The sequence below is a fragment of the Periplaneta americana genome, chromosome 2 (genome assembly GCF_040183065.1).
Source record: "Periplaneta americana isolate PAMFEO1 chromosome 2, P.americana_PAMFEO1_priV1, whole genome shotgun sequence".
NCBI lineage: Eukaryota > Metazoa > Arthropoda > Insecta > Blattodea > Blattidae > Periplaneta > Periplaneta americana.
This window is the reverse complement of record NC_091118.1, coordinates 116,814,689-116,833,192: the sequence shown is the minus strand read 5'-3', so window position 1 is coordinate 116,833,192 and position 18,504 is coordinate 116,814,689. Positions and strand designations below refer to the sequence as shown.

At 35.1% G+C, this 18,504-nt stretch overlaps 1 protein-coding gene across 3 annotated transcripts in view; it reads left to right on the top strand.

The window, feature by feature from the left end:
* LOC138694542 (protein abrupt-like) overlaps positions 1-15,908 on the top strand; it is an 81,345-nt gene extending 65,437 nt beyond the window's left edge. The window contains exon 6 of one of the 3 annotated variants that reach the window (XR_011330967.1): positions 4,348-4,462. Coding sequence is in view for 1 of the 3 variants with exons in the window: in XM_069818375.1 (XP_069674476.1) it covers positions 4,348-4,649 (302 nt within the window). In the remaining 2 variants the exon portion in view is untranslated. Of the gene's footprint in view, positions 1-4,347 lie in introns of all 3 variants that reach the window. The other 2 variants (XM_069818375.1, XM_069818379.1) reach the window with 2 other exon arrangements.
* The last annotated feature ends 2,596 nt before the right edge of the window (positions 15,909-18,504 follow it).

The window sequence follows — 18,504 nt, the reverse complement described above, 5'->3', positions numbered from 1 at the left end:
AACCATTATTGTTTATTTTTTAGACGTAAAATTAAAAAATGGACCAATATTGCCAATATTGTTAAATAAAATGGAAATTTATTATGAAGTTCTATTAATGAGATTGGAAGTTTGTATTTGCTGCTCGCTTTATGTAAACAATGGTCCGCCCTTGCATTAGCACAGAGCATCTGTTTTGTACCGCTTGAGCTGAACTGTGTACTTGTAAACTTCCTCCTCCCCATCCAGCAACGTTGTCAAATGCCTAATATTGTAAATTTTAATAATTGGTTAAATATTGCAATTAGAAAAAAATTGTGAGTATATTTTTTCTTCTTTATGACATGAACAATCATCAGTTAAAATAATGGCACTTATACCCCTTATACCCTGTAAAAATTCTTTGATTGCATTGGTCAGGCTGAAATACTATTGTATACTTTTTTGTTGTTGTCAAATGATGCTCCTTACCCTATTTAGAAACTGACTGAACATGCTGAAGTTATACTTACATGATTTCCATTGTGTCAGGAAATCATAGTAAGTTACTATGTGCTAAGTATGAAAATCTTCCTCCCAAAAACCTAAGCTTAGAAAGACGAATCATTGTATTAAATAGTGTGAAATACCTGCAGAATGTTGTCACAGGGAGATGTACGGTATTGTTTTTGAGAACGAGTTTCAAGAAAATCGTGTTTTCAAGTTAATGAAAATTATTTGTGAAGTAGTGTGTGTGTATGAGAATGTATTGTTTAGACACACATGAAAGAATTAAATGTTTGGAGACGACTGTAAATTGTAACCATTAACAGATGCTCATTGCTTTTTTGTATCATATGGTGCATTGTACAGTAGTTATGCAGTGTGTATTTACTTCAGCCGTTCTTTTAACTCTGCAATGATGAATATTTTCAATTAAGCATAAAGATATTGAAACATTATATTTTATTTCTGGTGCTTAATCAGATACATTAGATACATCATTAAGAATATTAATTCGTGCTGAGTTTGGTCAACTTTTCATATCCATATCGGAGTATAGTGGACTACTTTGCCTGGAATTAGATGGATACCTGATAGTACTCATGACTTAAGCAGGATTCTAACCCTAGCTGATACCTTAAATACACTGTTAAAATCATGCGCCTATTATCAAATGCAAAACACCTACATAATTAACAATAGGAGTTTTACTTAATTACTTTTAATTACTACTTCACTTCATGTATATAGGCTTAAAACTTTTTTCTGAAGATGGCTTACTCAAGCCGAAAATGTTAAAAAAACTAAATAAATAAATGTGACAAATATTGTAAACTACTAATATTTGAATAATTTGAATAATGAGATTTGCATAATACTAATATTTGTTAAATAGATAAGCACAGATGGATCCTGACAAAACTCCTATTGTTATTGTATCAGCTTATCGGCCCTCACCATGCCTTTCAAACTTACATAATTGTTGACACACTTTATTTTTTCAGTCCATTTACGTCAAGATTGTTCAAAATGGTCCCCTTGGAGTCTTCTGACTGCTTCCCAACATTGTGGTAGCTGTTGGATGCCGTTAACTTCTCCTTTGAAGTTTAGCTCTCAGATGCCTTGTGTTACAGCTATGTTCAGATCATTTAACATTGTAAAACATTGACCTCGAAGTGGATTTTTCATTTTAGAGAAAAGATCATATTCAGGTGGGCTAGTGTCTAGACTGTAGACATTGTTTCCCACTTTCATTGGTCAATATGGCCCTCCTTGGCTTGGCAATGTGGAGTCTGATATTATTGTGGAGAAGTAGCACACCAGACTCCAATGGCTGTGATCGGTTCTGGCTAATTTTCGGACGCAATTTCTTATGCAAATCTTTGCAGTGACTGATGTGCCAACAGGAACACTATCAGCAACAATAACACCATAATAATCATATACCATAATGAGCATTTTCTTGACTTTTGACTGCTGCCTACTGCATTTTGAGGGACACAGTGGAGACTAGTGTTTCCATTCATCTGACTGTGTCTTCAATTCAGGTTCAAAGTCACGAATCCATGTCTTATCTATAGCAACAATGCATCTTAAAAATTATTCCTCTTCTTGTTAAAGCACGAGAGTAACAGTCTTGTAGTTTCTTTTCTCTGTGCTTTTTGTTAATCAGCTTATGAGGAAGCCAACCTTTTTCTTCTGTAATGCTCTGTTAAAATGATTTGGATATACTGCATTCACAAGCTATCTCTACACAAGTCCTCCATCTGTCTTCTTCCAAAACATTGGCAACAATGATCTTTGAGTGAAGTCTGTAGGTGATTTCTGTCTTCCAGGGCGTTGGTTGTCTTCTATAGCAAACATTCTTCATGGAAACATTGAGGTCGTCAGGAAATGGTGCTATGATCTCTTGTAAAGTCACGACACACTTCTCACAGCAATTCATGAATTTCCGTTGATATACATCCACGTAAAGTTCTTATTTTAATGAAGGATCTTTGATCTAAGATGGTGACGTGACTAGGGTTGCCAATCCTCCCATATTTTCTGGGGTCTCCCATATTTATTCCTAATTTTTAACAGTCTCCCGATTCCCGTATTTTTCTTCTCTTTGAGCGTTTTTGTCTCTTATTTCTACATAATGTAAAAATCGATTTGGTCCTGCGCTTTTGCATTGTGGTCTAAGGCATCCTGCCTAGGACTCGTTTTACGGAATTCGCGTGGTTCGAGTCCTCATGGGGGAAGAAATTTTCTCATGAAATTTCGGCCAGTATATGGGATGGTGCCCACCCAGCATCACGAGGCACTTGGGGAGCTACAATAGGTAGTGAAATCCAGTTACGAAAGCCAGCTATAACAGCTGTAGGGATCATTGTGCTAATTACACAATACTTCAATTCTGGTTGGATGATCGTCCACCTCTGCTTCGGCATGTAGACTTGAGGCTAGCAGCCAGCTGGTCGGCCATGGTCCTTCATGGGCTGTCGTACCTCGGATTAAAATTAAAAATCTACTTGAAAGATTTAATTTTTCGGTGATTGAAGGTGATTTATATGATAATTCTGTTCCAGAAATGGACTGAAATATACAATTTCTGTAGAAGGTAGTACTTTACAGAAATAATATCAGGGCTCACTAATTTAAAATCAAACAATGTTAGAATTACAAACGTAGAAAAAAAAAACTAGTGAGTTGTGTTGTAAGCATTCCAGGCAGCCAAGCTGATGCAGAGAGTCCTATCTCTTATGAACGGTAAGGGAATAGGTGTTCGAAACAGGAGCATGACACATCTGATCAAATCAGAACTGCAAATCACACTCAACTTCAGCTACTCATGTAGGGAATTTTTACAATTGTTTAAAACTATTACATAAGGCAAAATGTCTCAAAATACTCTTAATTTAAGCTTAACTATCTAAGTGTAGAATAAAGTTTCTAACTGAACTGAATAATTTGTCGATTTTCTATGTAAAATATTGTAGATCGCTTAGTCTCCCCTATTTTCTTAAAAAAAAAAAAAAAAAAGGGAAGGAAGGAAACAGCAGCCATAGACATGACTTTTCTGATTTTCATATCCATTTCAATCGTTTATACATATAAAAGTTTTTAAGCAGTTTAGTTGAACTTGCACAGAATTGTTCAGAATGACGCTCACTTTTAACACAATAAGTAACCATGTATCTCCATGGAGATGTGAGTGCATGTGCAATGTGCATTACTTGTGGGATTGCTCTTGTACAAACTCAAGTGGATTGTTTCAGATTTTCTCTCACATTATTATAACTTAAGATTGGGGGCTGCGAACGAAACTCGCTCCACTGTTTCATTAGAAATGCTTGGACGTCCACTGATTTTGCCTTTACTTACAGTACCAGTTGCCTTAAATTGACGATGCCATTGCAGAATGCTTTGGTAACCTGTGGTGAAGTTCCAGGGTATTGTCTCTGGAACATATGCTGTATGGTAACACAGGAAAATGCCTTCTCATATTTCAAAACTGCAAACACTTTCTGCTGCATAGAAACCATTTTGAAAACTATGATTGTGCTACCGTCTGTCTACATGCGTCAGAGTTACAACAATGGACAAGTAAACTTTAGAGTTTTTCTTTCGATTCATGATTAGCAGAAATATATTGCATCCGTAGTTTTTGCAGATATTTGACTTAAAACCTGATAAATCATTTGTAATTGCCCTATAGTGTACTACATATATTATATCTGGAGAAAAATTTAAAATTGGCAAATTGACCATACATATTAAAATGATCAAATCCTAATTCTTGTGAAGGTATAGGTTACGCATGAAGCTCTCTGAAACCTTACTGTGTCAATAATGTCTATATAGGTTTATGTGAACATGATTGTTTGTATGTTGCCATTTCAGGTGGGAACTTCAAAGAAATATTTGGCATTCCATCATGGACTGCAAACAAAACTCATGAAGCTTCAGACATGTTCATTCTAAGTGAGTCAGCAAACAGGAGGCAACGGTCCAACTCAGTAGAGGAACAGTCAAAGCACTCAGTGTACCAGCAGCGCAAGCACTCATGGCGGTCACGCCGTCCAGTTCAGTGCCCCAACTGCCAGAAGATTATAACCATGGCATACAACCTCAAGAGCCATCTGTCCACGTGCCTGAAGCGGAATGGTCTGCGCAACAGAAATGCGATCAAGTATGATGGTTGAAGAAAGAAGGTGCTGTTCTGAATTGAGATTTACCATGAGGTGGTAAGGTGGGCTCTGCCTATTATTTTGACTGCTACAGTTGATACTTCCAGTAAACTAGTTCGGCAGTTAAAGCAGTCCATAACAATTTCTTACAGACTATAGCGCTTCCCAATAACTGAGAACATACAAGCATTTATTTTCAAGCCGAATATTCTAATGGGTGATCCAAACAAAGTCTCACAGGTTACAATAATCAGTGCATTTTAAAATTTAACATGATTTCTCATTACTTACGAGGTATGCAGTAATTATTAAATGGTTGTTATCTGTTATTACAATTTATCTGTAGGTCAAGTAAACTGAATCATAACTATCCCCATTGTTGTCTGATTGTTGTATCTATCATTAATCATCTTACAGACAAATTTTCTATATTTTTTCTGTATTAGAAGGAAAAGTGAAAGTGACAAAAGGTTGTGGGAGTGCCCAACACCATCGCTACCATGAATTCATACTGTATTTGTTGGACTTTTAAACTGACGCACTAGTTATTTGACATTCAGCATGCCATTCAGTATTTAATTTTTATAGAACAGATAATAATTATTAGTTCTATAAAAATTAAAAATACTGTATATTAATAATAATAATAATAATAATAATAATTTCGTATAAAGAAAAGGAGACATCTGCCTGACAAACCAGATGGCCTTTAAGATCCAGATTACAAACATACAAGAATTTAATTTAACTAACATGAAAACTGTGCTAATTTGGAACTAGTATTACTAACTATAAAAATTGCTATACAATTTTGATACATTGAAATTAATATGTAGAATACAAATGAGTATTTAGTATAAATATAGAGTCCTTAGTACTATAATAGTACATTATGCAATGAGCCTATAATGGTAGTAATTAAGACGCGAGTATGTTTATGGAACGAGCGCAAGTGAGTTTCATAATTTTCATACGAGCGTCTTAATTACCATTATAGTCAAGTTTCATACGACTTTTTATGCTCGACCATATTTCTAAATTGAAATTATTCATAAGTATTCATGTTATTCTTATCTGACTGAGGAGCGGAACTGACCTTGTGCAGTACGTCATAAATTGTGAGATGTGCACAGACGCGAAAGTATTGATGTTTTCCGAGAAACAAATGTCGACATTGACCTTGATATAATCTAGAGAGTAAAATAAACATCAATCTTGATATAACCTTGAAATTGAATTAAACATTGAAAAACGAGATGACAAATTGCATTTATTTGAATATTATTTACAATTAACGCTAATTATTATAGTGACATAACTGACTTTATTTCGAATATAGGTGATTTATTGTGCAATTGGTGAAATGAATTTGTGGGAATGTGCTTTGTGAAAGGCTGGAAGATGACGGTGAATTGATGTTAATTTGTGTGTTGTTTTTTTCGACTGAGTTTAATATTGTTTTTGGGATTTCAGTTTTATTTTGGATCGATTCTTCAACATAACCTTCTGCGACAGTATTGGATTTCCAGCCTCTGTGGCATATCCGAGAATAATTGATACTTGCGCTTTCATATTGCTACAATGGTATTTTCTGATTGGTGGAACAACTGAACTTTAATGAATAGGTGTACTTTAATGAGGTCCATTAAAGGGCTGCTACCAGGTGTATAATTACTACATTTCGGCATGGTCGAGCATAAAAATCTTTGTATTATAAAGAAATTGTGCATATGTCACAACACATCTTGCCTGAAACTGTTGTCAAATTAACACTTTTTTTTATTGATATAAATACTAGTTCTGCATTAGTTTTCTTTCTCCTATTAAATTGTGCAGATATTTATGCCCTAAAAGTTTCGTTTTTTGATTTTAGGGATAATGAGCAGACATTAAATCAAAATGCTTTTAAATAAAATTTAAACTATTCTATCTCTTTTCAAGTACATTAATTCGTAAATACTGAAATATGAAAACGTCCAGAGTTTAGGATAGGTAACCATATACAATGTGACAATTTTTTTTTGTCATAGTAGCACAGTCTAGTATATACAGTCACGAAGCTCAATATGTAGTAAATATGCATCCATAGATAGTTGCTAACCACTAGGATCGCTAGTATCGCCTCACCACAGACAATGCAAAATAGTACCGGCACAGTCTATTGTTTCTAGCACCCTCACAACTCAAGCTTCATGACTGAATATACTAGACTGTGATAGTAGTTTATGGACTGCATGTATGAAAAATACCAAATAGCAACACCCATTGAATAATTATTGTTTGAATGGAAAAATACGATAGATTCCAAGAGTGGTTTATTTTTTGTTACGTTTTGATGACCCATTATTATTGACAAAACAGAAACAGAATTCTGAACAAAATTAATATTCTTTCTATTTTTCTTCAAAATATTGATCATACTCTGATTGAGGTTCTGGCCCTGATACATCTATTATTAGGCTGTACATCTCACTTGACGATACATATCAGATGAAGAACAGTTGTTGCATACATTGTAAGCCTGATTAGTGAAATATGTTAGGTCAGCGATGTATGCAATAGAGGTAGAAATTAACTGGTCACCTGACTCCATTAATGCCTGGCATAGTTGCGTCATGAGTGATGCCTTATTGGTCGTTAGTTATGGGGTTCCAAGCAGTCTTTGGGCTGTTGACTAAACAAGTAAATGCTTTTTTGAGTGTGCACACGAACTGCAGTACAATAGAATGTATTTGAATATCATTCAATAAAGGCATTGTGTTTCAAGTCTCTGCGACTTTTCTATTTTTTTTAATCAGTTATTTAATGAGATAATGACATTCTATCAACTGCAAGGTTGTCTAGTGTCAGTGGAATTGATGATAGAGAGATGGGATCGAGGATTTCCATGTACGTAACATTTGCCTTATAGTTCACAAAATCTCGGGAAAAACCCAACCAGATAATCAGCCCAACAAGCATTTCAACTCATGCCTGAATGGAGCCTGGAATCAGGAGACAAGGTCCTTACCCCTGAGCTATATTCATGTCTCTAATTTTTGTTTGTTTTAAAGTGGGATAATAAAAGTCGGTTATTATGTAGAGCACTAGCACTTTTCAGAAGACTAATTAGTTCAACTAGTTCAACATTGTTCAGACAAGCTACTACGGTGGTCTAGTGTCTAGAGCGGTGGATTTATAATCCTGTGGACTGGGTTCGATCCCCGGCATACCTTTGATTTATAAGAAATGTTGGGTAAGTCCGTGGTCCAGGTAACACAGCAATTTTCTCCAGGAGGTCCAGTTCCTCTGTGGTATGCCAACAAATCTCCATCATCATCTCATCTCATCTCATCTCATCTCATCTCATCTCATCTCATCTCATCTCATCTCATCTCATCACATCTCAGCATGGGTGCAGTATAGATCAGCCTCCTTTGGTGCTCCCTGCACAATGACTCTGTTGATAAATTGGTCTACACAGCTGGCTTCATATGGGTAAGTGGCGAACAGTAGGCTGACCAGATGTCCCCAATTTCCAGGGACAGTCCCCGGTTTTGAGTTGCTGTTCCCGGGGAGCAAATGTCTCCATTTTTGTCCCCAGAAATTAATTTCGTCCCCAAAAGTTTTGATTTTCTTTCAATAACATTTTACACGTAAATATTTAAGTATTGTTATGAAATTGCTGCTATTCATGCACATTTCTGAACAGTTCTCAGTATGAGACAGAAGAACCAGGGAGCAGAGTATGAGATATCCTGCACACTTTGAGAAGAACATAGCATCTTTGTCTTTATTTGCATTGCACGGAAGTGTTAGAACTGCTGCAGTGTCCATTTTTAAGTAGTTAAAAAAATTAGGAGTTTGGTACAAACCAACAGGTGAAAAGTGGTCTGATGTTTTTCAACATTTCAAAAAAAAAAATTCCATTCCATTTGAAAATCTTCTCAAAATAGTGCCATTAATCATGTGTCTTTCAGTCAGTAATTCATCATTTGAAAGACTTTTTTTTTCTTTTTCTACACAATGAACTCAATCTGGACTGATGAAAAGTCAAGAATATAAATTGAAACAGTTAAAGCTTTGTTACAAGTGAAAACAAACTTTCATTTCTCATGTGAAGTACTTAGTGTGAAACTGTATGGGAATGAACAGATCCTTTAAAAAGATATATTCTTCAGAGATCGGGAAAAACTGACTATGTATCACCTCTAAAAGAGGGGTGTGAGAAGGGATTAGAGACTTCAAAGTACGTGTGACTTGTGCATGCAAGCAACAACAGTAACGGGACCTGGAGACTTGCTTTTAATACTTCCCTCATCCCCTTTCTTTCACTGGTAAACCTCGAAGTGACCTGAGCACTGAGGGTTATACTGTTCAAACATCTTTGTTAAGTGACATAAAAGATAGAATCGGTAGGGGAGACTTCTTGGAAACATATGTATTGCTGGAGAATAAAATTCTCAACAAATATTTGTGTGAAGTGAACATATATTTTTAATTTGTACAACCATTCTTTTTTGTTTTTTAATATAATTTATGTGCGGTTTATTAAAAATATAGGAAATGTACAATAACGACGTAAAAAGGCTAAAACAGGCATTTAACCTTAAAATAGGAAAAAAAAAAAGGCAAAATAAAAATTGGGCCTATTGTCCCCATATGTGTGGAAATGTGTTTATCTCAAATAGGTTTTTCATACATACACTCAGTTTAAAAGAGGCATGTATACTAAACTGAAATCCAATCTTGAGACAATATTGTAAATGACTCTCTTTATATTATGTTCATTTTTATATTCTCATTATGTAATTGAATATATAATCATATTCTCTGCACAATGTAGGGGCATCATCCACAACGAGGAGATTGTATATGAAGCGAAAATGTAAACACAGTTATCATAATTCAGAAAACAGCCTGTGAGTCCAGACTTGGGTTACTCATTGAAATGTATAACAATAAAATTGTAAGAAAACCGTGTATCACATGGGAAGCTCTATAGATTAAAGTCGCTGGAAATTAGCGAAATAATGTTTTAAGTAGGACTTTTCCTATCTTCCATGTCATAAGCACCTATCATCTCACTGACTGTGAAAAACTTCTGCAGTAAATAAATAAATGATTGAGGTGCTGAAATATCATGTCTGCTGTGAAATTCATGACAGCAAATAGATTCAGTAAGACAGACTTACTTTTATTGCTGGTCATTTAACTTATTTTAATCAATTTTCAGTCATACTCATCTTTAATGTGAAGTATTTATGTTCAAAGGTCCGTTATTTCTAGGTGATAAGCGCTTCCTGAGAACTGGAACTGAAGATATCTGTAACTTTACAGAAAATGGAGCGAGGTAACATGCAGTGTTAAATGAAGTTTTTTTTAAATGTCTCACAAATTAATTTCTCACTTGGCGAATTTCAGCTTTATACTGTGATACTGCGTTATTAAGTTCTGGTATTGGTGGTTGCTCCTGTGTGTGAAGATGCTGTAAAAAATGTTACTTATCTAGGAGATCTGTTTACTTGATGGTGATGGAAGACAATGAAGAGGACACGTGTAGAGTCATGTACAATCATAATATGATAGTAACTAGTACCTGTCTGTGTAGAGGAAGTTAAGCTAATCATAGCACTTTCTTTTAACATTGTAAATTATAATATCTTACAGATATTAACTATGTGATTTAGCATTATACAATTTCTTTCTGGATGTCTCACATAGCTCGACTTCAGTTATTGTTGTTCACACAAAGGATAATACTGGTAATTGCATTCTATAAAATTCCATTCTCTTTTTTTTTTCCTTTCAGTATACTGTACTTTTAACTTCTGCTGTCATCTCAATGTCACAGAGAAAGATGATATAAAGGCATTACACTTTCATTACAAGTAATGTCTCTGCATTTCTTCATTGAGTAAAAGATCTGATCAGAAAGTATCCAACTTTATTTTATTACTTCCAAACTAGTTGCAGTATGGATGCGAGACTGTGTGATGTGTGACCTGAGCCTTCCTATGCATAGCTAAATAGCTGAATTTCTGTCTTTGTACTCAGTCATTGCCTGGCAGCCCATGTGTATCATTATATTGCTATGTTGTACTCATCAAATTGTTCTTAAATTCAGCAGGAAATTCATCGGTGCTCATTGGAATCTGAGGCTAATGATTCTAGTGGATTGTAGAGTGAGGTTTGTGATTGCCCCATGTAGTGTTTAGCAGACAACTGCAGATGACAAAGGCATGCTGATGAATTTAATTCAAAATAGTTTGTGCAAGTGTTATTGATAACGGACTATATTGTAAAAGTTAAACTGTTCATCATAAATGTTTCCTGAAAATGAAGCTGATATACACTGATGGATTACTTTTGTAAAATCCTAATTAAAATCAATTATTTCATATGAGAAACTAATAACAAGATCTTTGGTAAAATCCTTAAGCAGTTAAAACATGAAGGGGCGGGAGTGGAGGACAACGAAAATTCTTATAACTAGGTGGAACAAATACGAAAGGCACCTGTAATGCATGGTGCTAATAGAAAAATTTATTCCGGATTTTTAGAGGTCAGAAAATGCCACAATGTGAACCATATTCCACTGTAAGGTGTAGGCTGCTTGTTGTTTTGTTACACCAGCTGGAAATGAAAGTTACGGATTCCCTGCCTTCCCTGATGGTAAACTAATATAATAATATAGGCTTCTTAATATATATGGCTATTGTAGCACAGGATTTGGTTCCCGGGTGACAAGTGAAGCATCAGCCAGTAAAATACTGCCTACAATGACAGAAGCAGAAATGGATTATGAAATCCATCTTACAATAGATTTTGAAAGTGTTGTCCTTCTGCTCGTATACAAGCTTGATATCGCGAGAATATGTTTATTGAAACTTATCTTAATGGATTGCACACTTCAAGAAGTGCTGTACAAAGCCTAATGATGAAATTTGAAATCACAGGTTCAGTACTAGACAAAAAACATTCCCGAACACGAATGGTTCTAACAGAGGAAAAACTGGATGAAACTGAGAACCTAACATTCTAAATGTGCTTTCTGAGATATTGATAAAAAACACATTGCGAAATGCATATTGAGATACCTACAACACAGTCCTTTGGCACACGAATGAATCACTTACAGTTGAGCTATGACAAAGGGAATTTAGTATGATATTCTCATATAGATGTTCTTCCCTTAGATTGAAGAAAATGAAATTTGAAAAACTGGCATTTAGCACATTTGAATCGGGAATTACAGAAACAGCACATGTCTGTACGCCACACACAGTGACATGTGCTGTTTCTGCAATCTCTGATTCATTTAGAATGTTAGATCTTCAATTGAAGCCAGTTTAGAGTGGTCACCACAAAAATCTAAATTTCCACAACAGACAAACATCTCTCAGTCTGCTGCAAGAAATGCAGCAAAATTAATAAAGTTAAAATCATGCAAGTACACACATGTTCATGCTTTGCAAGAGAGTTTCTAGTTCAGAGAGCATATTATTGCAATAGTGGTGAAATAGATCTGCAGCTCCTTTTATTCTCAGACGAATCTTGGTTCTAAATGGGCATGTGAACTCACAAGATTGTCAGTATTGGTCTTCTGGAAAACCTGTAATATTGCATGAAATCCCAATTATGACTGGTGTGTGGTGTGTGATAAGTACCAGAAGAATAATAGGTCCAATATTTTATTGTGGGACAATGTAGATCAGATCAAACACTAATCTTAATGCCATTTCTTCATCAGTTGACAGAAATGGAAGAATTGTGCGGTTGGTTTCAACAGGGCTCTACAATCGCACATTCAGCTCAAAAATTATTACATAAAATAAGTGAGGTGTTAAATGATACGGTAATTAGTGTTGGTATGTGGCCATGGTGCTGTCCTGATTTAACTAGTTTTGGTTTTTATTTATGTAGTAGTTCGAAAGATGAAGTGTTTCGCACAAATCTGCACATGTTATAGTAACTCCAGGCTAATTTAGAGAATGAAAGAAGAAGAATTTCAGTTGATGAGCGCAATTTCAAGCTTATATACGAGCAGAAGATTGACACTTTTAACATATTCTACTGCAAGATAGGTTTCATAATCCAGTTCTACTTCCGCCATTGTAGACAGAAATTTACTGGCTGATGCCTGACCTGTCACTCAGGAGCCATACCCCATATTATGACAGCAGTGTATATAAAGGACCCTGTGTGTAGTTACAAAATGGTTATTAAAATAAAACACTTAAAAAAATTGTCCCTTTAATATCAATTTCATATTCATTAACCAAAATTGTCTTGACAACCTTCAAAACATTTCAATTAAATCCAGTTTCGTATTATAATTTCAACTGACAATCCAATAATAAATATAAATGTAATCCGATGTCTTTACATCTATGACATGGCACAAATATTCCATATACTCAAGAACCTTGCACCTGAACACCACGAAAATCTCAAATTATATGGCTTGAGTCATCAATTTCAGCCCTTGTAAAGCAAATGCAAAGGTGAATTGTGAGTGCTTACCATAACTGGTGAGGCAGTGATGTTGACAGTTTGTGTCTGGTTATCACAGCACTGTTGTGGTATAGTCTATATAAAAAGTGTGTAAGAAATTTACGTCAATTCCTACTATGCAAAATGTATGGCTATTATCATATAATTTTTAACAATTCTCACACTCTAATTGAAGTTGTTCCAGTTATGGTATCTTCCTCACATCTTTCGACTCTGGCTCTTCTTCATTCGAAACATCACTATCGCCTATTGCATCTCCAATTAAAAATTGTTTAATAATATTTTCTATTACAACATCTTGTTTACAATAACATTCCTCACTACGGTTCTCATGTTGTCGCACATTCTGCGATTTCTACATTCGCATTTCTTTGAATCTTTTGTAGCACAATTCCTCGAGTCCACTGCTGTGAAATAACTGTTAGGATGTCTGGCCATGAAACAAGCGAGCTCAGATTCATATCCTAGTTGAGACAGGTAACCTGTTTGAGGTGTTTTCCGGGATTTTTCCCCTCAACCCATTAGGAGCAAATGCTGGGTAACTTTCAACGCTGGACCCTGGACTGGCCTTCATTTCACTAAGATGTTACATAACCATCGCAGTTATTAAAGCATCATAAAATAAACCAATAAAAAAATTAAACCATTTGTTCTACGTCTTTAATTTTAAATGTGGTATTATTGCTGCTGACCCATTATTTCATATCTGTCCAAATGAGTTTATTAAGATGTGGTCTAGGGAGATAAGAAGACAGCATGGCCATTTTCCGCGAGAGTTTTATTGGTTATGTAGTTAATGTATTTTGCTTTATGCTTTTTTTTTTTAATCAAATCATGATATTTTGTTTTTGTTATGGATTCACCATAATGTATGTTTGGATTCGAAAGCTAATTATTATGGTTTTAGTGAATTTGATGTTGGAAACTTGTCTCGGGTATTATGGAAAATGACTTTATGTAACATTAGGAAAGCTTTTGGGGACACATTTGGAATAAATTTATTATTAACCATTGAATATAATTTTTGCGTCCATTTTCTTGTGGTCCTCAATTTACATTGGGAATAAATATATCTTGCCACCAGCAAGGACTATGATTATTCTTTTGCATTGTGACAGTGGAACTAATAAACCTTTTCTTCTGTCATCAGTCCAAGACTTTTGAGTAGTGTGGCTGCTGTAGATGTATGCTTCGTCCATAAAACTTATGGGCCTTCCTTCTACCTTATCAGACTTAATTCTCTCAGACAAATATCTCGTTTCATGTTTTTATGTTAGCAATTACCTGTTTTAGTTTTTTTTTTTTAAGTTAAAACCTAAATCTTTCACTACCGATATTCTGTTGAATGTATCTATTAAATTGAGAAAAATTCGTTCCAGCCCAGGGAATCGAACCCGGGACCTCTCAGCTCTGCGCACTGAGCCCTCTTTCCAACTGAGCTATGCCAGGACATGATCCACTGTGCCAGCCGAACTCTTCTCATTCATATCATTAATAGCCTACTACCTGCATTTTTAAGACATACAAGTCACATATGCAGGAGCGCATATTTAAATGACTTTCTGACCATTTTCGACAACAGTTTATGAATACTGTTAACGTTTGAGATATACATATATATTCATATATGAGGTCTTGCCGTCCTCATTGAATACAATGACTGTAAGTAGCCATCCTGTAGCTGTATCTATTAAATTGAGAAAAATTCCTTCCGGCACTGGGAATCGAACCTGGGACCTCTCAGCTCTGCACGCTGAGTGCTCTTTCCAACTGAGCTATGTTGTGACATGATCCACGGTGCCGGCCGAACTCTTCTCATTCGTATCATCAATAGCCTACTACCTGCATTTTTAAGACATACAAGTCACGTATGCAGGAGCACATATTTAAATGACTGTTTGGCCAGAACGAATTTTTCTCAATTTAATAGATACATCTACAGTATGGTTACTTATAGTTATTATATTCAATGAGGATGGCAAGACCTCATATATGAATATATATGCATATTTTGTTGAATAATGATTTACTGTTCTTGAAGTTTATGCTGTCTTTTAAAACTTGAAATAATTTTGCAACTGTTGAAACACTTGTTTCTGCATATGAAAATCTTGAATTTATTTCCCAACCACACACTTTAAAATTATATATTGTATATATTCTGCACATTAATCAGCGAAATATACCTAGAGAAGAATAAAGAAGTGTTTATAATATTTGTGGACCTAGAAAAGGCATTTTACAGAGTGGATTGGAGTAAACTGATGGGGATCCTGAAGAAAATAGGTGTGGATTGGCTGTTGAGTAATCTTTATATAAAACAATGAGTCAAAATCAGGATAGGAGAACAAATATCTGAAGGAATTGAAATAGGGAGAGGAGTACGACAAGGATGCCCTTTATCACGTATGCTGTTCAACATTTACTTGGAGGATTTAGTGAAGAACTGTTTTGAGAACATGGGAGGGGTGATAGGAGGAAGAAGAATAAAGTGCATAAGATTTGCTGATGATATGGCATTTTTAGTAGAAGAGGAGACGATAGTAAGGGATATGCTACAGGAGTTAAATGACAGCTATGAACAGTATGGGATGAAGATAACTGCAAATAAGACGAAGACCATGGTCATAGAAAGAAAAGTAAAGAAAGTAAACTTGAGAATTCTAAATGAGGCAGTAGAGTAAGTGGACAGCTTCAAATACTTGAGGTGTACTATAAGCAGTAACATGAGCTGCTGCCAAGAAGTCAAAAGGAGAATAGCAATGGCAAAGGAAGTTTTTAATAGAAAAAGGAGCATCTTCTGCGGATCTTTGGAGAAAGAATAAGGAAGAGACTAGTGAAATGCTTTGTGTGGAGTGTAGCATTGTATGGGGCAGAATCATGGACATTACGACGAAGTGAAGAGAAGCGACTAGAAGCATTTGAAATGTGGATATGGAGAAGGATGGAGTGTGCGAAGTGGACGACAGAATAAGAAATGAAGCTGTATTGGAAAGATTGGGTGAAGAAAGAATGATGCTGAAACTGACCAAGAAGAAAAAAATAAATTGGTTGGGTCACTGACTGAGAAGAAACTACCTACTGAAGGATGCACTGGAAGGAATGGTGTACGGGAGAAGAGTTCGGGGTAGAAGAAGATATCAGACATTAAGATATATGGATCATATGAGGAAACAAAAAGGAAGGCAGAAAACAGAAAAGAGTGGAGAAAGCTGGGTTTGCAGCGAAAGACCTGCCCTTGAGTAGAAAACTGTGATTGAATGAATCTGCACATTGTGTTTTTACCAATGTTGTACCTTGGTTCTCAAATTTCTTACATTGTTGATCTGTTGTTTTTACTGTTTTTTCTGCCAGCACAGTGGCATCTGACGCTCACTTTTGCACATTTTATGTGTTTTAAAAATCTAGTAATGTAATTAATTCCTTATTCCTGTTTCTCCCTTAATATACTGATATATTTGAAACAATTTTTCTATGTTGGCTATTAAATGTTGGAGCTCAACTGTGATATCACCAGTGATATGACAATTTAAGAAATAACTAACAATAAATAATGGGTGATATTAATAATGAAAAAATTATATTGACTACTTTGAATTAATTATTAATACCTCACTAAGTTATTTCACTGAACACAGTTCTCCACACGTCAGATTTGTATGAAATATTTCTGCAAAACAAACCTCTGTGAATTAAGTATTGCAAAAGACTGTACATTATGATTGGAACTGACCTGCTCCTCCACTCTTTACATCAATGCAGTATCAACACGATTGTTAATTTGTTATGATTTCGCCTAGTTGACTTAGCCAGATTCACTTACTAGTATAAAAGCAAAGCCAGGGATCAGAATTTCTGAATCCGAGTGAATTATTTATATGAGTTGGTACAGGTATGAGAGAGAAGGTAGTTATTTGGGAAAATTCGGAATCACAAAAACAAAAAGAGCAAATAGTTTTTATTTATTCATTTTATTTATTTATTTTTTTCAAATAAGCAAGTTACTTGCACCAACAACTGACGCATAAAAAATTTCTTTGTCCCAAAGGCTGACATGTACTGTTCCAAAGTTGATGCTTAACATAAAAATGTAGTAAAGTTAAATTTATCACTGACAAATAAGACATTTCTAATAAACAGTACAGGGAAAAGGTAAATTATAAGAACAATCTTGAAAAGATGAAACTTGCCTTTGAATATATTGTCATTGTTCCTGCAATAACTCCTGTGTGCAAAATATAAAATTTTTCAGTACTTCCTTACTTACTGGCTTTTAAGGAACCCAGAGGTTCATTACTGCCCTCACATAAGTCCTCCATTGGTCCCTATCTTGAGCAAGATTAATCCAGTCTCTATCACCATACCCCACCTCCCTCAAATCCATTTTAATATTATCCTCCCATCTACGTCTCGGCCTCCCCAAAGGTCTTTTTCCCTCCGACCTCCCAACTAACACTCTGTGTGCATTTCTGGATTCATCCATACGTGCTACATGCCCTGCCCATCTCAAACATCTGGATAAAATTTTTCAGTAGGAAGAAAAAACATTTATTCATCCTATGGCAGCCATACATAGGAGACTGTGAATTCTTACATTTTCGAAACAAAGAAATATAATTACATATAGGAAATTTTATTACTTGCTGTATCACTATTTAAGTTATTTAATAGAGCAAAAATCTGAAAATTGATAAATATGTCACATAGGAGTTAATGCAGGAACAAAGACAATATAATACAATGTTCAACATTCATAATAAAGTTCTTAACTACTCTAGCAAAATTATTAAATTTTAAAGTCAGTTTAAGTGAATGTGGCACGGTATTTTTCAATTTCTTTCACTTGATATATTTGTTTCTTATTGTCAAATTTTGGAGGACTGATTTTCTTGAGGATATCAGTTAATAACCTCCTGAATTTTGTCAAAACCAATGGACAAGAAAAGGCATACAGAGAAGTACAAAGTTGTGTGAATCAGTTTTAACAGTTCCTGCTTCTGTGGAATGTAGTTTCTCAAAACTGAAAAGCATAAAAAACCTACCCACACAACACTCAGGGGCAGGAAAGACTTGCCAACCTTTCTCTAATAGCATTAGCGAAGGAACTATTAACAAGTCTACAACAACAACAAAACAAACAACAAACATTTTACGACATTGTTGTAGAAGACGCTGCAAAAGTAGACAGGAAGATTTAGCCACACTTCAAAAAAAAATATATATATATCAATTTTATGTTCATGTATTCATCAATTTTGGCACATATTACGGTATTTTCATGTTTTATATTTATTGCTTTCATCTTATTTCTAATTGCTTACCCAAACCAAGCCCTTTACCACACGCCACTCTTACAAAGTGAAATTTGTTATAG